This window comes from Thermobia domestica, chromosome 9 (assembly GCF_964235325.1).
Source record: "Thermobia domestica chromosome 9, izTheDome1.hap1.1, whole genome shotgun sequence".
Lineage (NCBI taxonomy): Eukaryota > Metazoa > Arthropoda > Insecta > Zygentoma > Lepismatidae > Thermobia > Thermobia domestica.
Window position 1 is genome coordinate 9,871,177 of NC_137462.1, and position 26,269 is coordinate 9,897,445.

The 26,269-nt window shown below is 34.3% G+C and overlaps 1 protein-coding gene across 2 annotated transcripts in view; it reads left to right on the plus strand.

Annotated features, from left to right (window-relative positions):
* LOC145694399 (cilia- and flagella-associated protein 251-like) overlaps positions 1 to 26,269 on the plus strand; it is a 142,513-nt gene that overhangs the window by 17,099 nt on the left and 99,145 nt on the right. For both annotated transcript variants that reach the window (XM_081770578.1, XM_081770579.1), the window contains 3 exons: positions 3,659 to 3,813; positions 19,045 to 19,157; positions 23,428 to 23,551. In XM_081770578.1, coding sequence (XP_081626704.1) covers positions 3,659 to 3,813; positions 19,045 to 19,157; positions 23,428 to 23,551 — 392 coding nt within the window. The remainder of the gene's footprint in view (positions 1 to 3,658; positions 3,814 to 19,044; positions 19,158 to 23,427; positions 23,552 to 26,269) is intronic.

Genomic DNA, 26,269 nt, shown 5'->3' on the forward strand with positions numbered 1-26,269 from the left:
TTTATGTGCAAAAGTGTTGTAAATATAGCTTTAAAATTATCCCGAAATCAGGGTGTATTAAAGCAAAAATGATAAATTTCGCGTTATATCACTTTTCTCACAAGGAATTCGAGCTCGGGACTTTTTTTTGACTTGTGTCACTTTTGTCGAAAAGGTGCGATATATATATATATATATTCAAGACACAATTTTTGAGGGAAATTTTTTTATTATTTTAAACACACAATGAAAATTTCAATCTGTATTTTAATTAATGCCAAATTGTTAATAACCAGGGAATTTTATGCAATACCTCTAATCTTCGAGTGTACGTTAATAATTCTTGTAGTTCCAGGAAATATCTTCTCTAACGAATGGTTCCTGGAACTCTGAGTCTAATATAGCTTTAGCTAATTTGTTTTGATTAGTACTGGCAATAGAACAAAATCTTGATCATTAATTATAATGGAGGATTTAACTACTATTCCTTTTGGCATGTCTTTAGTAAATGTGTCCCGTACATTTACAGATTTTACGTGTGAATTACCATTTTTTTTTTTAAGTAACTATCATCAGAGTTGACTCTCAGTTAGTTCTCAGTTAAGATTCTTTATCTTCACAAAATAAAAATAAATAAATAAATAAATAAAACAATTTCGTGATACAGAGTGGGGCAAATAAAAGTGGCCTGACGAGTGGATACGATTGGACGTGAATGTATGCATGGAACCATACCATGTGACCCGCACAACACACGTACACACACCACCGGTTCAGATCTTAGTGGGGGCTGTGTCAGTGTGAATTGATCAGTGCACAGGTGAAGATGGTACTCACAGTGCAACAGAGGATGTTTGTGGTTGGAAAGCTACGTGGAAACAAATTCGTGAAAAGAGTGTGGTCATTTGTTTACTCATGAATTTCATGGTGTCAGAGTGCCAACAAATAGTGCAATGCAACAGTTAGTCAGAAAAGGATCTGTTTTGAACAAGGCAAAAAATATTCCGAAACGTGACCTGAAATTGTGGTCATTTTCATTCATGTGATCACTCAAGATATGGATGGTGGTCATTTGCAACATCTGCTATAAGCAGGTTAGCGAACTATTTCCTTTCCTTTGCAATGTTTCTTTGTACACTGGAACTTTGTTCTCCGGGTCACGTTTCTTTGCCCCACCCTGTATTTACGCCCTGAGAATCTAATTTGTATGCTTCTCCTACTTAACGATTTTCTATTTCGTTATTTATGAGTAACTTTCGAATTCTCGATCGAATTCTCTTAATGTATTAGAGTACAAAACAACAGTTATGCAGGCGGGCACGGTAGTAGAGCGCTTACCTCTAGTGCGTGGGTTCGATTCCCGGCCAAGTAAATTTGTGGTGGACAACATCGTGCACGTGGGTTTTCTCGGGGTTCTCCCGTTTCCCCCCACTTCCTCACTCTACCAATTCTTCCATTATCATTCATTTGCTTTAATCATCGTCTCCTTTGGCGTGGGAGACCGGGGTTCGATTCCCGGCGGGAGCTCATGTGGTTCGGATTCCACGTTAAACTATAGGTCCACGTCTCATATAACTTCGCTGCTGAAAGGGACGATAAACTAAAACAATCAAATCAAATCAAATCATCGTCTGTCTTAGCTTAAAGGGAGTAATCGTGAGACGTTAAATTAAAATATTTCATTTCAAAGATAGACAGTTATCCAATGGCTAGAAACCAAACATATTAGTGTTACGTATCGATCTATCCTGGGGCTTTTCGTATTATTTCAAAGTGAAATCTGTAATCCAGCTCGTAATTTTGTAATGACAGAAAATGTAATGTAATTCGTAAGTTAATTTCGTGTACGTAATAAATACTGATTCAGATGATATGGTTATAATAGCTAGAATCGAAGAAGGACTATAGGAGATGATTGACAAAGTAGTTGGCACTGGGAAACTATGTAGAATGGAAATCAACATCTAAAAATCGAAAGTTACGAGAATATCCCGTGAAAACGCGCCCTTACAGGTCAGAATAGAGCAAAGAGAACTTGAAAAGGTCGATCATTTCAAATATCTGGGAAGCATTTTGACGAAAGACTCTTACTGCATCAAAGAGATCAGGTCAAGAATAGCCATAACCAAAGAAGCATTCAACAAGAAAAGATCACTCTTAACTAACAGGATTAATATGGGAGAAATTGGTCAAATACTATATATGGAGTATTGGACTGTATGGGTCAGAAACTTGGAGATTACAAAAGTTAGAGAAGAAATATTTAGAGAACTTCGAAATGTGGTGTTGGAGGACAATAGAGAAGATAAAATGGACAGAGAGAGCAACAAACGATGATGTTTTAAAATGGATAGGAGAGAAGAGGACGCTTCTAGCCAGCATCCTTCATAGGAAGACCAATTGGATTGGACACATCTTGCGAAGGAATTGTCTTCTTCATACCGCCATAGAAGGAAAGATGGAAGGAAATAGAGCAGTAGGAAGAAGAAGAACACGACTGATCGATTATTTGAAAAATAGAAGAAAATATTTGGAGTTAAAAGAGGAAGCTGAAGATCAAGAAATGTGGAAGAAACATTTCCCGAAATAATAATAATAATAATAATAATAATAATAATAATAATAATAATAATAATAATAATAATAATAAATACTGATGAAAGGTTGTACGCAGCAGGATCCCCCTAATCAAGAAGATGTGCTTATTGTAACATTTTGAAATTAACCTAGAAAAATTTCCTTTCTTTTGTATTGATTTCCTATAATTTGGAAGTACGGAGATCACAAACACGTGTTTTTCTTTTCTTCTTCTTTTTTAATTTTATTAACAGGTTATAACAATGACCACGATGAACAGGGGCTGCAAATCACTGGCGAATGGCGACTTTCCATTGTTAAGGACTCGCATTTAGCATTTTTTTCCCTTTCTTTTCTGTCAACTTATACACTCTGAAATTATTCATAGAACGTAACGCTGCTGCTAGTAAAAACTGCCTTCCATCCATATTCTGCCTCTGCAGAACCTGAATTCATTCTGTGCGTCCAATTAATAGTCAAGTATTCGGCTGTGCCAGAACCAGTGGCAAATACATCGCAGTTAAGACATTTGAACATGTTAGACTGTGTAAAACATATAAGAAAGAATTGTGATATGTGTGAAAGGACATCGTGAAGCAGCAGATGCTCTTTTGTGCCAGGGTATTCAACAACTTCATTCGAATCATCCAACATTACCAAATGACGAGTTTTGGAAAAGATCAGTAATAACTCCTTATCTGAATCCGTTCATATCATCATTGGAGAAATGATTTTCTATTTAACACCTTACGCGGAGTTAAAACTTGGATGTGTTCAACATTGATAGAGCATCGCTTAAATGGTGTTAAGTATACATCGAAGCCTGGTCCAGGAAAGAAAAAATAAATACAAAAGGACGTTCTGCAGAGGCTCAGCGCAGACAGAAGAAAAATGATTTTCCTAAACCTCAAGATCAAATTGAAACATTCTCCCAAGGTCCTATTCTTTCTCCCATGTACTGATGCTCAAACGTATCATTAACACAACTCATTTAGTACATAGAAACGTACTTCTTTTGTAAGGAATAACTTACATTAACTAGAACTGTTTAAAATTGCTTTTATATTTTTATGTAAATACTTTTTTTAAATATATTTTTCAGCATTCCTGTTTGCTCTTTTTTTGATCCCTATCCTGGCCATGGTGTACGAGTTGTAGGGATGAGTCGTAATGCTAAATATGTTGTCACTGTTAGCAATGGTTCTCCTCAAGTTGTGCTCTTTTGGGAATGGACGCTTGGGAATTATAAACCAGATGGTATGTCATTTTCTAAACTTAGAACTTTTAATGCTGTGACAAAATGTATAATTTCATTTCTTTTGTAGGATATCAGGTAAAGAATTTATAATATCCAGCACAAGGGCAGCTCTATAATGTAGTCTCAAAGTACCGTGCCTACCAAATTCCCGTGTGCCTTAAGCCAGCTTCGCTTCCATTACCGATGTTCCTTCCCTCTTATAGAACTCTGGAGCCGCCACTGATGCTGGACCAAATTTTTAAGCACACTGTATTGTCAGAGGGTCTGTGTTTTGTTTCCAAAATCATTTATATGAGGATTATTTGTAAAATTCTGGCGAAGTGTAAAACGATCTTTACACAAAAATGTTAATATATTCATAAGTACTTCATACTTAATTTTATTACTTTAAGCCTAGTCGTCATTTACACTTAAGCAATTGTTATAAGGGGCATGATGGGCCCGAATTTGTAAACCTCTTCTTCCTTACGCCTCAAAGAGAAATGTAACTGAAACGAAAGATATATTGTAAACAGCGGAAACTTGATTTTTAAAGGGAGTCATTTGCATTACAATTCTGCTTGAAATTTTGATATAAGGGTGCACCATTTATAATGTCCAACCATGATAACGAAGAAACCAAAAGAGTGTAAAAAGCGAAACTTTGCACGAAGCAACTTAAGGAGGGGGACGTCTTTGCATGCATTGAACAGAAACATCCAACAGACAGTGTTGACAACCCAATATTAAGTTATATTTTTTTCAAATGGCACTACGTCAGGTTATTACATATTTCAAATCAACATGTCAAATGGAAACTTAAAATACCATATTTATTATTCAGTGTTACAAACCAAGGATGTTATAGTTTCACAAACATCCAAAGTTTTGAAGCCTCTATCACACATACAGCACAACGGAGATGCACAGAATAATGCACATACAAATGTACCTTAGCGTTGATTACCATTGTCAGGGTATGACTTGTTTTGAAAGAATAGGAACGAAGTTACCAGGCTTGAATATTTGAGTTTTTTGAAATGCATTCTTTCGAAAAAGTACTTAGATAAGTATCATATCTAGTTACTTGTATGGTTTGTAATGGATATTTGAATTATTTTTCCGTTTACAGCACTTCGATATCTCAAACCTTTCCGAAGAGATATATATATGTATATATTCCATGAATCGGTAACAGTAAATAGACTTCTTTTTGATAGCTTTTGATTGTATGTATCTGCAAAATGGAAGCAATAATCGTGTGTAAGAAACGAAACAGTGAGAGCAACCTCATTGCTGTCCTTGCTTCTCTGTAAGTTGCTCTATTAACGCTTTGATTATTTTGTGTAATAGTTTACGTGACTCAGTATTTAGCGATAACTGGAAAGCAAGATACAAACAAAACATTTATAAAATAAAATTTAAAAAAATACAATGTAAGCAACATAAGTATTTTATTCCTGAACAACAAGGAAATTCCTGTACGTAAACTTTACGTGTAGTTACGTTTGAACAAATGGTCTGATTTTAATACATTAAAAAGTGATGTAAAACCGAAAACATTACACTGTAACCGTAAAAGACATGCATTCTATTCTCAGTTTCTTTACTGCTATAAAATACTTTCGTGTTCCCACACTTTGAATACCCTACTCTTGCGATATCTTAATGTTTAGACTCCGGGAATACGCAGAAATAACTCTCTGACCTGAAAATTCTCCATAAGATAGTTAATGGGAACTTAAGATCGGAAACCCTACTTCAAGAACTATCCTTACGTATCCCTTTCCGCCAAACCCGGAATACCCATCTATTCCATCTTGTACGCCCTAGGTTGGCAATTATGAAGAGGTCTGTTTTTCACAGAATTCCAAACTTCTATAGTCATCAAACAACTGATGTGGACAATTTTTCGATCTACCCGGTTTTTTGTTTTGATTTTTCCTATTTGTTGATATTTCCCTGTTTAAAATGACAAAGTTATGCTGTATCTGGGAATTTGTTCAATAAATAAATAAGTAAAATCATTAATGGAAGAATTTTTAAAATCAAATTTCTGCTTTTGACCGTGACAGTACTGCACGTTTATTTTTACAATTCCAATTGGGTTATTAAAATCAAAATTGTAATGAAATTATATGTGACTCGCAGATAAATAGAGATAGGCTTGAATCTCTTATAGTTGTTAACAATATTAACAATTAGAACTTGAATAAAGAAATGCACAGCTTTCTTACAAGGCTGGCTAGAATATTTATTATAAAAAATAAACTAGAAAAGTAACAGTTTCGGAAGTATAGCATTTCCTTCTTCAGACTACACTCTAATTCTTTATTGTTTAATTCTCAGTTTCTTTATTGTATACAACTTTATTTCTGGTTTCAGTTATAGAGTGTAGTCTGAGGAGGGAAGTGCCATACTTCCGAAACTGTTACTTTTCTAGTTTATTTTTTATAATAAATATTCTAGCCAGCCACCTTTGTAAGAAAGCTGTGTTTTTCTTTATTCAAGATGGACACAAGGCCATATTGTCATAGTATCCAAATTAGAACTTTCTGAATATGTTATAAATAAAGGAGGTGATGTGTTGTATATGGTTATCAAATTAGAATATAATATAAAAATCTGAATCCGATTTAAAATACCCGTTGAGCAAAACTATACGTTTATTGTAAATATTAATAATGTGTAACAGTTTTGCCAACCACCCACTTAGCTTTATCAGACACTATCAAGCCAAGTGGGTAATGGCAAAACTGTTACACGTTAAATAATTTTTTTCCAATTAACGTATTGTTTTGCTCAGCGAGTAGTTTTAATCGGATTTAAGTCTTCTAAAGCAAAGCTTATACAATAAAAATACAGTAGAGTTCCGAAAACTCGGCCTAATTTGGACCGAAGGGTGGCCGCATTTGTGAAGATGCCGGGTTATCGAGAATGGGGTTAAAAAAACGAATAAGTACGAGTATTTCCTCAGAAAATTGTACTTATACACAATAACACACTGAGCAAGGCTATGTGATAATACGTAAAAAAAAAAAAACACTATCACGTAACAGTTTCAACACAATAACTGTGTCTTCATCAGACTTCCACTCAGTCTGGCTGCTGAGCTCCTCCGTGGCTAAGCGGTTAGCATACGCGCCTTTGGCGCGGGAGACCCGGGTTTCATTCCCGGCGGGAGCTCATGTGGTTCGGATTCCACGTTAATCAGTAGGTCCACGTCTCATATAGCCTCGCTGCTGAACGGGACGTAAAACTCAAAATCAATCAATCAGTCTGGGTGCTTGGGAGTTGGCCATCACTTATATACTCTCCGAAGATCAACTTTTAATTAGGCTCCGCCCCTTCATTAAAAAGTAATACTTGTGTGGCTTTCACTTTCATTTTTGAGCTGCACACGTGTCCAATTGAAAGTTTACTTTTTTCCCTGGATACATTCTGTCCTCTAATTATCCTTATTTTCCTTATTATTTTTTCTTTCTATCTTCCTTTTCATTTTTTCTCTTTCTTTCTTCCAAACTTGTTCTTGTATGTATTGGTTGCCTGAGAATACAACAAATAATAAACTGTCCAATTACCCTTAAACAAAGGTAAAGTACGTACTTCATAAAAGCATAGAGCCTTTACTATAGGCGCTTGGGTCTTTGTTTTTCGCCTTGCCAAGGTATGACCGAGTTATCCGACTGCCGGGTTATCGAGTGCTGAGTTTTAAGGACTCTACGGTATTATAAAAATCTAGACCTACTTTGTACCCAGTCTTCTTCGACTCTTATGAAGCTGTCCTCCTTGATATTGCAATTCTCGCTGGGATCTTGAACGCGAGTCCATTTGCTGCAGATGGACAAGAATAATTTAGCATTTTCAAGGAATAAATAATACAGGTTAACACATCCTATGGATTTTTTTCAATTCATTGTTGTTCAGTTTTTTTTTACTGTTTTCTATATTAGAGTAAGTACTTTCTTTTCACTTTGTTTTCGTGTGAGGGGAGGTTTCCATCTCTTTGTATAATTCATGACGTTTGTTGTGGTTTCCTTCGGGGCAGAGCGATATCGTGGTGTGGGGTAATGTGTATGTGAACTCACTGTGAGAAGGTTTAGCGTTATTTCCCATCACCGATGGACTCGTACTTTAAATATCTGATTTAATTTTAAGCTCTTTCTCCGGACGTTATTTATCTCTTAGTGAAGCTCGCTGACATTCTGATTGCTTCGATAATAACGTTAATCGATTGCTAAACCTCGGGATGAAAGACTGGTAATGACGATGATTTGAAAAATATTATTTATTTAGTCCATCTTTTGATTATAATATTTTAATCAGTTTTTCTTGAGTTGTAGTTTTGAAACTTTTTTTCCCTTTCTATTGTCTTCTTTTCTTTCCAACCGACTTTGGTGGTAGCGGAGTTTGTTTGTTATATAGAAATTTTTAAATTGAGAGGTACACCAGCCTTGGGATATACGAGTGATCGTATATCCTAGTTCTGAAGGTCGTTTGGCGGATACGGAATAACTATGGCGCAGGTAGGAAGGGGAACTCTCTAACAATGGTTTCTTCGTATCTCTGCTTGGTCACAGACTTCCAGCGGGTTTCAGGATACTATAATCGGTCTGTATTGTGAGGACCGTACGTTTTTGGTCTATGTATAATCGTTTCGGTTTAAGTCAACAAATGTTTGCACGCTTTTTGGTATCTTCGATGACCCTAATTTGTTCGGTCTCTTCCTGTACCTCTGTTCTCATTTTCCTTGTATCTCTGATCAATGATGACTCCGAGATATCGATTATTCAAAATTTAATAAGCTAGCGTCATTAGAAGTGAGGAAAGGTTTAATTTTAAGTTATATGAGTTTTTTTTTTTTTTTTTAAGTTATCGGCTTGGAGGCATTCGATGCTCGCTGTTTTGATTTTTTTCTTTCTTTCCTCTATCTAAATTTTTGTGTCATTTCTTTTTTTTTTTATGCCAGTTCATATGCTCCTTGATTTTTTTTTTTTTTTTTTATTTATTCCTCCACTACCCCTGCTCTTGCCGTTTTCTTACGGACTTACCAGCAGACGCATCTGCCCCTAACTCTGTGATAATCTCTCTCCATTTTTTTTTTATCTCATCTCTCTTTTCGTTTTGTATACCCAAGTGCTAGGGGGTGGGGCTTTTATGACCTGAGTCCTAAAATGCTTATCTCAGGTCTTAGTTTTCTTCTTCTTATATGCGTATCCTTTATTCTGGAAATAAAAGAGAAAACATTTTTAATACATACATGATAACATAGATACAACACAATTTACAAACACACAGTACTCATAACACTACAATTACAACATGACTAACATAGGTGATCTCACCTGTATGAATTATCTATGAATTGAATTCAACTTTTCTATTTTCATTTCATTTCATTTATTCTTTTTTTTTTTTAGTTCATTACCTGTATGACTATTGGGTTTTTCACCTTAAACCTTATTCTATTATAGTTATTAATAACACTTGGTTTTCACCTGTATTACTGTACCTATAGACTTCCTAATGTTGGCGGTCCTCCGCATTTCAGTTTTTATCTACTTTTTTACACGGTCCTCCGCACTTCATATTTCTACTTTAGATCACCATAAAACACTGAAATACTACAACTACACCATTACATTTCCCTTACTACACTACACTGATAAACACACAAAACACACACACACACACACACACACACACAAAACACCAAGGACTTGGTTATTAGACTAAGATTGTTTTGGCTATATTTATGATTTTCCCTAGACATGCAGAAATTTTATCTTCTTCTTCTTCTTGCCAAGTCAAGGCTTATTTGCACTCTGTTTATTTCTAATATTTTGCTACACAGACTGCTAAGCTTTAGTCTTTTTTCTTTGTCTCTTATTATTTCCTGTATTCCATTTAGTTCAAAATCGTTTCTTAGATGTGCTCTTATGTTGTGGTCATCTTCGAACAAAGTAATGTTCTCACAGTAAAAGGTTATGTGATCAGGTGTTTGGATATTTCCACAATCACATACGTCATTATCTAAAAGTCCTAATTTATAAAATGTAGTTTTGAATGGTCCATGTCCGGTTAAAAATTGTGTCATGTGTTTATTAAAATGAAGATCTCCCATTTCAAGTCTTTGGTCAATGTTAGGAAAAATATTAAATAATCTTCGGGCTTTGGTGCTATTTGTCCAGGTTTCCTGCCATTTCCTCCTTATATAATTGTCCATTTCCTCCCTCGTGAGAATTCTGTGTTTAAATATTCTTTCCACTTTTACTAGGTTGCCCTTTTGCAGCCAATATCGACCTGCTTGTCTCAGTATTGATAGATATAAAGGTTCTATGCCTAAAAGAACTTGTAGGGCTTCCACAGGTGTAGTACCCATTGCCCCGGTCATTCTTATTAAAATACTTCTTTGAATACTATCTACCTTTGTTCTTATTTTAACATTTTCTAGTAGTCTGTGGCTCCAAGAACTTGAGCCATAAGCAGCGATTGTTACAAATATTGCCTTGTAATATGTTAGACAATGCCTTGCCGACAGTCTAAAGTCTCTTGCCATTATATAAAAAATTTTATTTGCAATTCCGATTATCTTCTCTTTTTGTTTATTTATATGGACTGCAAAGTTCAGCAACTGGTCCAACCATATGCCAAGATATTTAAAAATTTCTACTCTGGAAATGGACTTAATACCAATTTTTATAATAGGATTTCTTTCCAATTTCCCATTAACTAACATGTATTTTGTTTTGTCAGGAGATATATTTAATTTTGTAAGTTTACACCATTTCAATAATTTTTCCATAACTAGGTTTGACCTTGCTTCCAGTTCCGTTCGGCTTTTTCCATTTATGATTAACGCTATGTCGTCTGCGTAAGCCACTAAGCCAGTTATTTCTTCTAAGTTATTTATGCTTTTTAATCCTGGTTGCAACATGATGTCCCAGAGCAGAGGTCCCAATATAGATCCTTGTGGACATCCCTTTGTTATGTTTTTTCTTATTTCCATATTAGAAGCTGAATAAGTTACTTCTCTGTCTGTGCAGTAACTTTTGACTAACCGTAGAATACCTGCGTCAATCTGTAGGTTCTGCAATTCTTTAAACATGGCCGGCCACCATAAGTTATCAAAAGCGCCAGCAATATCGACAAAAATTACGAGAGTGTACTTTCCTCCTATACCTTTAGCTCTTTCTATTAGATCCAAAAGTCTATTTATTGCGTCTGTCGTTCCCTTATTTTTTCTAAAACCGAACTGTAGTTTACACTTGCTTAAGTCTCCTCGCTTAGCATTTATTCGTTTAGCTATTATTTTTTCTAGTATTTTGCCTAAAATGTCCAAGAGGCATATTGGTCTATATGACTTGGGAGAGGTAATCGTACCAGCTTTTTGTTTCTGCAATATGATTAATTTGGCTTTCTTCCAGTTTCTTGGGAATGAACCTAATTCAATACATTTGTTATATAACCTGACCAAATATGGTACCCAACTTTGTCTGCAATTTTTATAAATTTCGGATTTCAAGCCATCTGGTCCTGGCGCTTTGTTACTTTTTAAATCCTTTATAATTTCCTCTATCTCCTCATTATTAGTTTTTATTTCTTCTAGATTTGAGAGTTCACCTGGATTATAGTTGATATAGTTTTCCCTGTCCTTCTTGTTTTCGTCATTGTCTGTTGATGGGTCGTCATTGGGGAGTAACGTATCTATTATGTATTCCATTGTTTCTTTCATATCATTTGTATATGTTTCGTCGTGTTTTTTCATAGTAGACAGCACCAAGGACGGTTGTACTTTATCTGTTATTATTTTATAAGGCATGCCCCATGGGTCCATGCTTAGTTTTTCCCTGGCAAAATTTGACCATGCCTTATTTTTGTCTATTTTAAGTTTTTCTTTATATTCATTTTTAATTTCAAGATATTGATTTAATCTTATATCCTTTAAATATGGATCTTGTGCCCTTTGGTACTGTCGTCTCTTCGCTCTTAATTTCCTTTTTAACACTTGTAGACCTAAATTCCAAAAATAGGTTGTACCATTTGACCTGTTTTTACTCCTTTTCTTTATTGATTTTTTAACTGCTTCCAACGTTGAATTACCTATTTCTTTTATTTTGTCATTTAGTTCATTTTCATTAACACAGTTTAAGTCTGGCAAACGAATTTCTTTATTTAACTTTTCCCAATCGATCCATTTTATCTTATAGGGTATACCATGCCCATCAAGTCTTCTAATGCTGTTGTCCGGTTTAATTATATCAAATCTTATTATTTGGTGGTCACTCGTTGTTTCACTGTCTAATACCTTCCAGTTAGCGATGGCCTCTATAAAGTTTGTAGACGCAAGTGTTACATCAATGTTCGTCTCGTTTCCATTCCTGTTTCTGTATGTCGGTGAATTATTAGGCTGATTTATTATAATTAAATTTAGTTCGTTTATCATGTTTTCCAACTTTTCTCCTCTTTCATCCAACACGTTGGAATTCCAAGAAGTTGATTTAGCGTTTGCATCTGCACATATTAACAGTCTTTTTTCTGAGTATGTATTACAAATTGACATTATGTTTTCTATATATGGTTCTATGGGATGTGAATACTGAAAGTAAGAATTTATCAATAAAAAATCTATTAAACCATATTTTATTTGTATACAATTTGTCCATTTATTTGAAAAATGTACAATATTTAAAATCTGTAGTTCATTGTTTAAAACTATTATTGAGGCAAGTGCTTGTCTATCTTCTCTTATTATTCTATAATTAAAATTTGGAGTTTCAAACTCGTCATTTTTAAAATAGGGTTCCTGTAGACATAAGATATCGATTTTCCACTCTATACTTGTTTGAATAATTTCTTCCATAACGACCTCTGACCGCATCGTGTTTAGTTGTAAAATTCTCAGGTTATTATCCATAAAACTTAAGTATGGTAGGTTTTAACCCAGCAATTGGGCCAGTCATTTTTGTGATTGTATATAATGCGGCCGTAGAGTCGTACAAAATGTATATAAACTCTATTCAAGTCTAAATTTAAATTCCTTCTTGCATAAGCCATGTCTACAAGCTCTAGAAGTTGTCTTGGATTTGTAGGCAAGTTATTCAGACTTAATTCCATTTCATCCTCGTCTTGTGAGAAAGGAAAGACTATCTGATTTCCATTTTCCTTCAGATTGCGAATTATATGTCTCAAGGCTAATCTTAAAATTGCAGACTGCTCTAATCTGGAGAGTTTTAATGTTAACTCAAAGTTATCATATATATTTGCAGGATCAGTGTTATTTGTTCCGTTAATCCTCTCTTGTCCATCTTGATTTGAAGACTGTCTACAGCTGCTGCTGTTTTGAGCTTCTCCCGTCTTCATGATTGTTTTCTGGGCTTCTCGTTCTTCGTGTTTAGAGTTTCCAGAATCCAACGTAGTATTACGACTGATTTTATTCGTGTTCTTTTTCTTCCAATTTCTCTTAAAAATTCCCAAAATTCCGGGATGTTTATTTTCTGTGATGTCAGAGAGTTCCTTCCTTTCACCTCCCTGAAGATCGCTAAGATTTTTATTCTTATCCTGGTTTGTGCCTTCCGCTTCAGCAGCTGCTAGTGATTTATTATTCTCACTTTCCACGATTCTTACCTTGTTTATTTGTTGCTCCTTGTTCTCATATGTGCCCTCTTTGAGATCTTCTAAACTAGTTATTTGTGTGGCGACATCTTTACTCTTCTTCATTGTTATCTTATAAGTATGATTCTCCAACAATTCACTGGTCTCTTCTCGTAATGTAGTATCTGGTTTTCTTAGTTTATAATCGAACTTTCTCAGCTGCCAATCCACTTCAACATATATATGAGTATTATCTGTTATCATTTTAAAAACGAACTTTTGACTCTCAAAACAATAATAATCTTGAAAAACAGACAGCACCTCCCTAGGCTGTTTTCTCCATAGACCCATACCTATTGCCGGAATTATTATTTGCTTATATGTTAAGCACCCGTTGTTTTTCTCGAAGAAATTCAAAATTGTTGCTAGATCCTCTAAAAATGTTTCTTTACATGAAACAACGTGTATGAAACTACATCCATATATGTTTGTGCTATATAACGCCTTTATTATTTTTCCCTTTCCATCAAGTATTTCGAGATCTTTGAATTTTGTAATGTCAAATTTTTTGTGAGAATTGGCTACAATTCTTGCAAAACCTGCCGGGAAAGTCTTTAAATTTGGATTTATAAAGTGTAAGATGCATATTCCTTCAATTTTTACATCGATAGTTCCTGGTTCCACAATCAGGGGTTTTGGAATATTTTTTCCCACCGTTACGTCAGGTATATTGTTCATAGCCCAATTCAGAAACTTTTCTTCACTTTTCTTTACATTGTAATCTCTCATTCGTAATGAGTCCCTTTGCATTTTTGAAATATTGTTTCCTTCTAATTTGTTTCTCCTACTTGACATGTTGATATTGTCGCTTATCTCCGCTTGTTTTGTATGCTGTTCTGTCATATTATTCTCAGTTTCCGCCGCCATAATCATACTTGGCTACCTCCCTTTCGTAGAAATACTTATACGTCAAGCAGTCTTTTTCAACCTTTGCGTTGCATTTCTTCTTCCTGATTTGACAGGGGACACATACTTTTGTTTTTTCCAGGTTCTTGCAGGCGTTTTTCTCATGTTTTTCTTCTCCACAATGGGCACATCTGACTTCCTGTGCACGACAATATCGTGCTATGTGTCCATAATCCTTACACTTGCTGCATTTTGCTACGCTTAAGAATTCCTTTACCGAAAGCGACTCATACATAATGAAAATTCGCTTGTTGTGTACTAACTTCCTGTAAATGTTAAACGGGGCCTCGAGAACTAGATGGCATCTAGCTGCATTTTTGGGCCAGTTCGAAACTTAGCCTTCATCTCTTTCCCTGCTTGCTCTTTCTCATTCTCTTCCAGGTTTTGTTCAATGAGCGTCTCAATTAGGAAGTCATCGGAATACGTTGATGGTATATTATATACTATAAACTGAGGATTTCTTTTCTTTCTTTGTTCCATTTTGAACTCTTCCAGTAATTCTTTGTTTTTCTGTAGCTTTTCTAAGTCTTCCTTTGTGGCGGTCTCGATAATAAGTGTGTTTCCTGCTGCTCTAGTTGCCATTATTTTAACTTTCTCTTTTGCAGGATTGAATTTTGTAGCCAGCTTCTTCTGAATTTCCTTAGCATCCATCTCTTTTTTGGCTCCTTTAAGAAAGATTGCCGGGTGTTGTTTCTTAACGGCTTTTTTTATTGTCTTTGTTCGTAATGTATCTTCATTTTTGATAGCTTCGGCATATGTCAAAGCTGGAAATTGGTCATGGTTTGATTGTATAAAATTCTGCTTATTCTTCAGTTCATGATTTTCTTTTTTGAGTTTGTCGTTTTCCTCTTTTAATTCTTTTACCTGTTCCTTTAAACATGTAATGATACCCTCCAGTTTTGATTGGTATGCTAGCCATTCCGCATATTTCTTCTTTAACGTTTCTATTTTATACCTGCCTACTTTACTTGATTCGAGCGTATTGTCTATGAACTTTAGTGATTGTTCGTATATTTTCCAATTTTCTTCCTCTTCTTCATCTGTGTCTGTGTCTCTCGTACTTAAAGTGGGTGGTGCTAAATCATTTTGCCTCCTTGGTGATTTGATCCGTGACTGAGAGAGTTGGGCATCCAACATCTCTTCATAACTCCCAAAACTTCCCCTAGCTGTTCTTTCATCCCTGAGACGCGATTTATCTCTGTCCTTGTCCATCTTCGAAAGAACTCAGCCCCTTAATTTTACGGATAACCCTCTCCACTCAAGCGTAATGCGGGTTGTCTATAGGCTGTTTACACAACGCGAAGTAACAATATTATAATATACAGTTTATACAAGTTCTCATTAAACACCTCAAATACTATGCAACCCACCTTACCCCTAAGCCATGCGGATTGCCCAACAACCAGTCATTTCAATCATAAGAACTATATCTTTGTAAAAAAACAAACACGTAATATGAAATATGCATGAAATATGAAGCAATTACGCCTCAAATGTTATGCAGCCACCCTTACACAACGATCAAGGGGTTGCCTAGTTATGAGTCAAAGTCGAAACTGAATAAATACACTATTAAGCAGTCAATCGTAACAAAATCATTGTTCAGCATTCTTAAGAGTCAATAAACGCACTCGCTTCCTGTTAATCGTTAAAATGTTCAATTCTTGTCACTGAAAGACGCGACTTTAAAACATTCACTCAAGGAATAAAATATAACGTTAAAAGTTTAAAAATTTATAGCGTCTTTATGTCCCGGTAAAATTAAATAAAATTCACATATCTTATGTTCTAGGACCCGCTCTTTCATTCGGTGCAGTCGCCAAACCTCTATCATGAATGGTTACAAAGTTGAGATAACCCACCTTTTGGGGAGGGGTACCACCTACACACTTCACACACTTCACCTTGACACTTTTAACGTCCCGCACGTCAAATAGGAGTGTTCTATGACACGTTTCTCCCGCACTACCGATGGCATACGACGGAGCGAAAAACCCACGTCCGCACTCTTTCAAGTCCAATACTCAAGTCCAATACTTGCTCCTTGATATAGGTAATTTTTTTTTTTTGTATTTATGATAGAGGCATCTTTAACAGATGACATTTTGAATATATATCCTATTCATTGATATGCAACAATTTGCATTTTTTATTTTTTTATTATTTTTTTCTAAATAAATATTTTCATTTAAAGAGATTTTTAACTGAAGTTCTGGGGATTATAGTTCCGAAATAAGTTCGTGATCTTAAAGTCGTTTTCCATATTGCTGAAAAATTATTCTCCACTGAATATACCTGTAATCTGATATTCACAATGATTCGATAGACTATATCTCTGCCAGTCATTGCAGAATAGTATCATTAATATCGACTAGGCCTAGCTAGTCACAAATAAACAGGAATATTAAGCACATGCGCACGCAATTAATAGTATTTTTATTTTGTAAAATATCTCGATGGGTTAAAAAGAACTTGTTTATTGCTTAAAATTTTAGTTGGAGATTTTCTAAAGTTATTTTTTTAATGTATTATTTTGATTTTAATGATTGATGTTTTCACGAGAATACTATTGTCCGTATGTACAAACTTTTGTTATTACGAATTTAAATATTTACTATAATATCTTTGTAACTAATTTGGTATATCCTTTTGCTAGACCCGGACTGTACGGAAATATCTGTAAGTGAATGTAGTTATCCGAAATTCTGCTTCATACCGTAATACTGATGTTTAAGACTCCTGGGTATTAAATAAGAAAATGTTTTGTAAATTGCTTGTTTTTGCACATCAATTTCAATTTTCTGCGCCGTCTCTCTCAGTCTGTGACGACATTTTCTGAAACTACAGGTATGTTCCAAATTTTTAACCATTATTCGAAATAAATTGATGAAAAAGATAAAATATTAACGTTTATATTCAATGTTGCCACGTAAATTCAATATTTCTGTATATGATTTCTCTGTACGGGCGAGAGTACCTCTGTGAACTTTACAGAATTTTCGTACATAGTGAATAATCCGTAGCAATCATTCTACCCCAAAATACTTCCAACAACCAAAGTGAAAGTTTAACTTGCATTAATTCAGTGCGTTCATCCTTATAAAACAGTGGTTCCACAATCATACTTATTTGGAGCTGCCATAGTGCGAAATCACACCCGATTCATATGTTCCTAGAAGTACAAATAGTGACAGGTTAGCGCAGATATTCAAATATGTCTGAATCAAAATAAATTTTAGAAATCAATTACCACATAATTTGGATAAACAGGAATTATGTACTGAGAAGATACCTAGGTTATGAATTACCATGATTTCGAATATGTCCAAGTTACAGTGAAACAGTTAACTGAAAGGAATTATTAACTTACCAGAACTGTGATTTACTAAATGTTATTCCTATATACACCGTCTTCTTCACAAACAGATAATTTGCTCAAAGATATATATTGATAATATAGTGGAACAGTTTCTTTTATCTGTATACATATTGTTCTGAAATGATTCTGGAGGAATCTGGAAAAATCACAATATACTTAATGCTTTGACATTTCCCTGAGAACTAAAATCCAAAATACTTGTTTTACTTTCTTTATATTTTTGAATGATTCAATTTGTACAATGTTAATAATTTCATGGACACTTGCTGAGGCAAATAAAGCCATAAGATCATTTTTTATTATCGACTGTTTTGAAAAATTATCTGTAATTACAAATCTTATGTAAAATACTGATGAAAACACATTACTGTTTACTTCCGTAGTGGATGGAAACATTTCTATTTTGAGAACTATTAATTTGTTTATTTTTGCAAAGTTTTATTTTTTTTAAGTTTAATTTGAATATGTTGAATTATTGATTGTAAATAAAATCCAGCTGTAAAAATGTTTCTTTATTTCCCATAAACTATAGATAAATGCATCCTAACAAATGGTGGTAGTTTAGTAAGATTTTTTATTTTATTCATGTGTAAAATTTCAGGTTGATATAGTGGTGTGGATTAACTATGTTTTGTTCATACAGAGTATTTTGATAGTGAATGATTTAAACTAACATGTTAGCAGCCCTCTCTTTTATATATGAAAGTAGAATCAATATCCGGCTTAGGTATACACTGAAAACAATGCTAATCGAACTTATGAAGTAATATCTGATAATTATTATTATCTCATTTAAATATGATCTAGATATAGTCAGTGCTGTATAGCACCGAAGAAGATAGCACAATCGTTGAAACAGCGACTAGTCAAAAATAGTGAAATAATTTTATTACAGAATTGGATTGTGATTGTTTTCTTTCTAGGTTATTCTTTATGTGGATAAGTTTGATACCTTTTCTTCCTTCTCTTTTCTTGAACTTATCTTTCTTCTTCTTCTGCTTCTTTCTTCTCTCACAGTCTAACTTCCGTCTCATGTCCTTTCTATCCTAGAAACATTTCCTCTGGAATGTTTTTTTCTTTCTTTGGTGAAGTGGCCGGCTTATCTAACACACGGTTAATATATATTTACTATGATTTCTACGGAGACTGTTGCTATAGAGATGACATGAGAGAGGGGTTAGACATTTTCTTGAATTTTCATTTCAGAAACTGTCAATGACCGAACAGAAGATAGATTTTTATATTAATATGGATTCTGTAGCATCTATTAGTAGGTAAAATGTAACATTTCAGTTTTTAATTTTCCTTGTAGGAGTACTGACTCTTTCAGAGAATGTAGGCCCCATGAAATCAATCAGCTTCTGTCGGGATTACTTTGAGCGATTTATGATAACTTCTTCGGATCAGGTTATCTTCATTATGTGGGTAAGTGTCTCTAGAAACATACATTATCTTTGAAAATATGTTTATTACAGTGAAATCAAATGAAACCATTAAAACTTCGATGAATAATTGCAGTCGAATAATAATTGCAATTGTAGAAATATACTTAACCTCGAATAAAAACCCCAGTATCGGTTCATATTAGAGTTGGGCCGAAAAACCGGTTTTTCAAAACTGGTTCGGTTTTCTTTTCCTAACCGGTTCGGTTTATATCCAAAACCAGCTTTGGTTTTAAAACATGTCTTTCGTTTGTACTTCACTATTTCTTAGTTTGTTCATCTCAGGGGTGCCCACAAGGGGGGGGAGCTATGACGCAAAGTGCGTCATTGAAATATTTGGGGGGGGTAAAATCTGTATAAATATGTTTGAAGGAGTGTAAAAATTAATCGAAAAGAAGATTTTTTAATGGAAGAACACCTACGGGTAGATAATTGGGGGGGGGGGGGTGCGTCATGAACATAAAGGGGGGGGGGCACCACTGATTCATCTTGTGGATATTTAACATCTCATCAAAATAGTCCTTCCATCTATCTCATATCATAATACTTACCAATCATTATAGTGATTCATTTCTTAATTTTGTTATTCAAGAAGAAGAAGAAGAAGAAGAAGAAGAAGAAGAAGAAAAAGAAAAGGAACCGAAGAGAAAGGAGAAAGAATTGATGAAAATGAAAGAAACCATAAAATTAATGGAACTAATAATGGAAAAAATAATATCAGAAGCATGAAGGAAACATAAGTGAGATGGCAGGAGTATAACTGGTGGAATTAAAGTTGATTCTGTGCTTAGCAAAAGAAGGGAATATAATTATTAGAAATATTAATATAATAATCCTAACTATATATTAATCTACTATATATAAAACTACATGAACTGACATAAAATAAAGGGTTCTTCCGGTTGACGTGGAAAGTTGAAATTTGGTATGATTGTAGCTTTTTTGGAACTAACCTACAGGAAAATTGCCAAAGTGAATGTTTAATTTTTAGTGGGTCTAAAGGGAGGATGAAGAAATTCCCCGTGTTATTCTTATGGGCAATTTTTTGGGCCTATAATATTATATTTTAGGTACTTGAAATTGGAGTAAAAACTTGAAATTCGGTATGGTTGAACATTTTCGTTAGCGTTACCTAAGTAAAAACTAAAAGAAAAAAAAAATCAACTTTATAGTAGCTTTATGGATACTGAAAAATCCCCATGTTGTTTATATGGGACACCTTTTACACCCCAAAATTATTGGGCAGTCCCTTTAGGGCTACAGTGATTAAATTTGACATGATTGTAGTTTTTGAGGACTAACCGACAGGAAAATTGCCAAAAGTCAATATTCTTAATCTTAGGGGGTCTAAAGGAGTAATGAAGGACCCTTGTTGGACCTATAATCTTTCATTTTAGATACTTGGAATTGAAATAAAGACTTGAAATTCTGTATGCTTCTACATTTTCATTAGCGTTACCTAAGTAAAGAACCAAAAATAAAAATTCCCAACTGTAGAGTTGTGTTATGGGGAACTGAAAAATCTTTCCCATGTTATTTATATGGGACATCTTCTACACCCCAAAATGTTTAGGCACTTCCGTCAGGATTAGAGTGATGAAATTGAGCATGATTGTAGCCTTCCGGGACTAACCCACAGGAAAATTTCCAAAAGTGAATATTTTTAGTTTTTAAGGGGTCTAAAGGGGGAATGAAGAAATTATCATGTTATTTTTCGTGGGATGTTTGTTTTCGTGGGATACAGAATCTTATCTTTTAAACAGTTAAAAAGGTAAAGAAACTTAAAATTCTGTAGAATTGTGGGTGTAAGAGATGCAAGGCCATAATCCGAACAAACGCGGGGGTCTTGGGGCGGAGTCCCCAGCTGGGCCAAATTCAGGAAATATTAAAAGCAAATGCACGACATTCACTCTTGATGCAAAGACTTATACATAAGGGATGTAGGGCCGTAGACCGAGTAAATGCGATGATCTGGGGGCAGAGCACACAGCTAACCAAAGGCTGGTAATCTACTATATAATCGGCTAAGTACGGAGCACGTCAGTGTGACTTCAGTGTAAGTACGTGGGATCACCTTGTAGTTTGTAGCTTTGCCGCAATAGCGCCACAAGTTATAGCACATTCTCGCCATTTGCATATCTACATACTGATACTTAAGTATCAACAGCAAAGTCATTCATAGCAACTACCGCTCAAGTAATGTGTTGGATATGTTGGGCCTGGATGTTCACCTCATCTATGGATGAATCTCACTGCAATTTAATAAAGTTTTGTATTACAAGTAATTGTTTTCTTTTTTATCTTTTGCATCCCATTCAGGTTAGATTGAGTGCATAGTTGAACTGTTTTATTTATAGATTTGCATTCGTAAAGTAAAGTAAGAAGAATTTATGTGCGTAGTTTCTGATGCAAGGCGGCGATAAATATATGGTTGCGGTTATCAAGCGTTTACGTTCGTTGAAATGAAAATAATAATAATAATAATAATAATAATAATAATAATAATAATAATAATAATAATAATAATAATAATAATAATGAGAGCCTCCCAGTGTGGGATAATATGAAGGTTATGGCCTTCAGGTGCCAGGGTTTTGGATAAAAGATAAATAATTGAGAGAAGTAGAAGCAAGTTATATAAAAGAATTATTACTGAAACTAGGAACGTGTGTAAATTAAGCGTTGAAATAGTTATTAAAGAAACATATATTATGTACAGAAAATGATTATAGATTTAATTACATTATGTGTTATGGTTTCAGATTCGAGTTTTCATAAATTATAGGAAGAGAATGTAGGATATAATAATGTGAATAAAGGCTGGGAGAGTTTCTATAGTTCAAGTTTAGTAACAAGCCTATAAGATAATTTTATTTATTTATTTCATAAGGACAACACAACAGACTTAATGCCCAGTTATAATGTCGTGTACATAATTATCTAACATACACTATAATTCATACATAATTATACATACAGAAAAATACGTCGTTTAATTATACAGAAGTTATTGCCTGACAATTGTTTTGAACTTGTTTTTGGACATACTAATGAAGCACACATTCTCCACAGAGGAAACTTATGTAATATGTTAGTTCTTGCTTTTCTACAATAGAATGTCCCAGTGTTTGTTGTTTTAGTCGTACCTGTTGGGACACGTAATAACATTTCTGACACTAATTCTGGACAACTAGTATCACAGTTTAATAATTTATGTAAGAACCACAAATCAAAAACCCATCTCCTTTTTTCTAATGTTTGCAAACTAAAATTCGTTACTAAGTCTTCATAGAGGACATACGTTGGGTAGAAACCGGTTTTCTTGCATACAAGGATTTTTAAAAGTTTAAACTGTTTATTTTCTATTGCATCAGAGTATTTCTTGACATTTGGTATCCAAACAGTACAACAGTATTCTAATTTTGACTCACATAAGAAAAATATAACCTTATAAATGTTGCTTCTTTGTAGAAATCCTGTCCTATCCTATAAATTAAACCTAGGTTTTTGTATGCACTACTCATTATTGCGTCAATGTGTTGAGCAAAGGTTAGTTTGCTATCAAATATATCTCCTAGATCTTTGATAGTATTTGGGGTAAACAAGGAAATGCCACTTGTATAGGTAAAGTTAATAGGATTTTCTTTCCTCGTGAAAGATAAGGATTTACATTTAGACACATTCAGGACTAATTTATTCTTATCACGCCATATTTGAACTGTCTGTAGATCCTGTTGAAGTTTCGTGCAGTCATCAATTGAACTTACTTCGGAGTGTAATTTGAGATCGTCGGCAAAAAGAACTTGAGAAGTTTTAATACACAGAGGAATATCATTAATAACAAGAAGAAACAACAGGGGACCTAGATTAGATCCTTGAGGGACCCCGATAGAGTATTGAACTCTTTAGTAACAAATCGTTTATATGAAACATATTGTTTTCGGTCATGCAAATATAATACAAGATACTCCATTGCTTGTTTCGATAATTCAGAGATGCTACTTTAAGTAGCAAGACATCATGATCAACGACGTCAAATGCCTCGCTAAAATCTAATTTATAGACAAAATACTTGGTAAATATTTGTACAGTTGTTGTTAATCATTACATCATAAATACGTTCATTCTACGAATATGGTATTAAAGAAATACATGTTAAAAGAATGGAAATGCATGTGTTAATAAAGTAAAGAATTGTTGGCAACTAAAGATAAATGTGTAATAAATATTGGAATTCCTTTATTCTTCAACAGGAAAATGGAAAACTTGATGCTCACACACCTTCATTATCAATATATAAAAACCAGAATCTTGGGGCCATGACAAAGTCAACATTTCAAAGAAAAACCCATGTCGCTTTAACTGCAACAAGTCTCGGTAAGTAGCTAAGTTCTAGTATATTAATTACTTTCGTGTAATAACATTTGATAATTATCGCATACCTCACATGCACCAAACATGAACTTTTTCTAGAAATTTATCTTTTGCCAAAAGCACCGAAAAATACAATTAGACGGGTTCGATTCCCGGCGGGAGCTCATGTGGTTCGGATTCCACGTTAATCAGTAGGTCCACGTCTCATATAGCCTCGTTGCTGAACGGGATGTAAAACTCAAAGTCAACTCACCTCAACTCAAATACAATTAGAACAAAAAAAATCGTCATTAAAGTTTATTTTACAAAATTTTTCATTATTGAATATGGTACGATATTCTGAGGTAACTTAATACCTTCCTAGGACAAAAGACAGCTGTGCGAACTACTTACGGTTCAAGATTTTCATTTAAAAACATCTTAAAACTTAAAAAATTTAAAATCCTATTTTTTTCTTTACTCTCTCTCACAAATTATACAGGGCGTTACCAATATTTGTCAAAATGTTTTGGAAATAGATTCCTCTCATGAAAATAAGAAAAAAAGTTCATATAGACCTGTGGTCCTAAGTGTATAATTTCGTAGTTATGGGGTGCCGAAAACGTGAAAAAAATGAACTTTATATATCCGTAGTTCCACTACTATAAGACCGATCATAGTCAGGTCAAGACATCACTGTTGAAAGTAGTATGTGAACTATCCAAATATCCATCTTTCAGAACCTCCGGTGCTTGCGCAATCATTTTTAGAGTGGTTGTTTGAGAGTACTTGATCACTTTCCACTTACCTCTCTAAAAATTGGTGTGCAAATACTCGAGCATTCTGTAACGTAATAGTCCCAATAAATGCTATTTTTTTTTTGTATGTATTTGTATAAGAATATTTGTAAGAGCGCAAAGATTAAAAACTACATAGAGAGAGAGAGAGATAACCTATATTTGACTGGCCTATGTCTGAAGTGAGCTACCATCTGGTGGGCAAATTCGGTACTAGGACGGAGCTAGACCATGCCGTGACGATTTGCCCTCACTTTGGATTTCGCAGGTAAGACGTAGGGTTAGGGAGTAGCTTACGTCTATATACAGGTTAAAATTTACATAATGTAACAACTAAATTCCTTTTAGATTCAATGTAAATGGGAAAGGAAGTATTAAGGTATCATCCCGGCATAATAAGGTCTCATTTAAATGTATATTTTTGGTAATATTAACCTTCTAAATTTGAACCTGCCACGAGGCCATATGCATACTGATCATTTGTGCTCACTTCAGAATTTTTAATGTTGTTACTAGTCTTGAGTATTCACGAAATTCATGGTTAAGAATTATATAAAGGATACTTTATTTAAATTACTATTTCGGTATTGCATATCTATATATTACTTGTTGTTCATCGTTACGAATTCACTATTTGTTGCTCAACGTGTAAAAAAAAAAAAAAAAAAAAAAAAAGCAATTTTTTTCTTGTTAATAAATTTGTTGAGTTACAATTCGTATTATACTTCACACGATATTAACTAATAACCTGTGATGGCTTCCATCAAATTTAGAGAATTTACTAGAAGCCAAGCATGTTACAATTCTTAAACATTGATATTTCTATATTTTTCACATAGCAGGTCCTCAGTGATATCTTGACCCGGCTACGATAGGTCTCCTAGTAGTGGAACCATCAACTTTTAAAGTTCATTTGTTTCACGTTTTCGGCACTCTATTATAACTCCGAAACATCCACTTTTGAGCGCAGATCCATATGAACTTTTTGTTTTCTTCTTCTTTTGAAGTGAGAAATCTGCTCCCAAAATACTGTGCCACACTTTTGTAACACCCTGTATATCCTTGTTTTATGAAGTGCAATTTATGGTTACAACTGTGAATCTCTGCTGCATTGATATTTGTTTGAACTTAACAAACACTAAGAACAAGTAATGTTTACCTAATGCATCTTATTATTTATTTTATCGTTTGAATTTCTTAAAATTATCTTCCTTATTTTTTTTTCGCATTGTGTTGTATAAAATACTTAAATAAAAATTCTCTAATTATACGAGGGCTGTTCAAAAAATAACAGACGTTCTGAAACAAAAATAAATAAATAAAATAATAGAATGAACAAACCAAATTGTTATATATACATTTCAAAGGTACACTCTTATGCGATTCTTCTACATAATCGCGATGCAAATTAAGGCACTTATAATGCCGTGGCACAAGTTTTTCAATATCGTCGCGGTAGAAATCTGGCGCTTGCGATTGGCGGTAACTAAGCTTTTCCACCAGAGTTCCATGAACCAAACTCTGTGAAATTTGAGGAAAATGTTTCAGCAAGTTCCGTAAAATGACGATTTGCACGAATGTTGTCGTCATATTTGCCTCACCAGTTCATGAGACACAAGGCTACGCCTACCACTGCTGTCCTCATCGTGAACATTGGAACGGCCATTTTTAAAATCAATGCACCATTGCGTCATTCGACCTTTACTCATTATTCCATGTCCGTACACTTCACACAGTTGGGAATGGATTTCATTTGGCTTGTGGTTTTTTTTAGCAACAAAAACCTAATCAAATCACAGAACGCACATCACAAGAAGCGGGATTTTCTATTGCAGTGCATATTGTAACACGTCACAGAAAGCACAGTAAGACTGTCACAATCCTCACGTTACCACAGCTGGATGCGTACTGAGTGTGGCAACGTTCTGACACCAAGATGGCGACT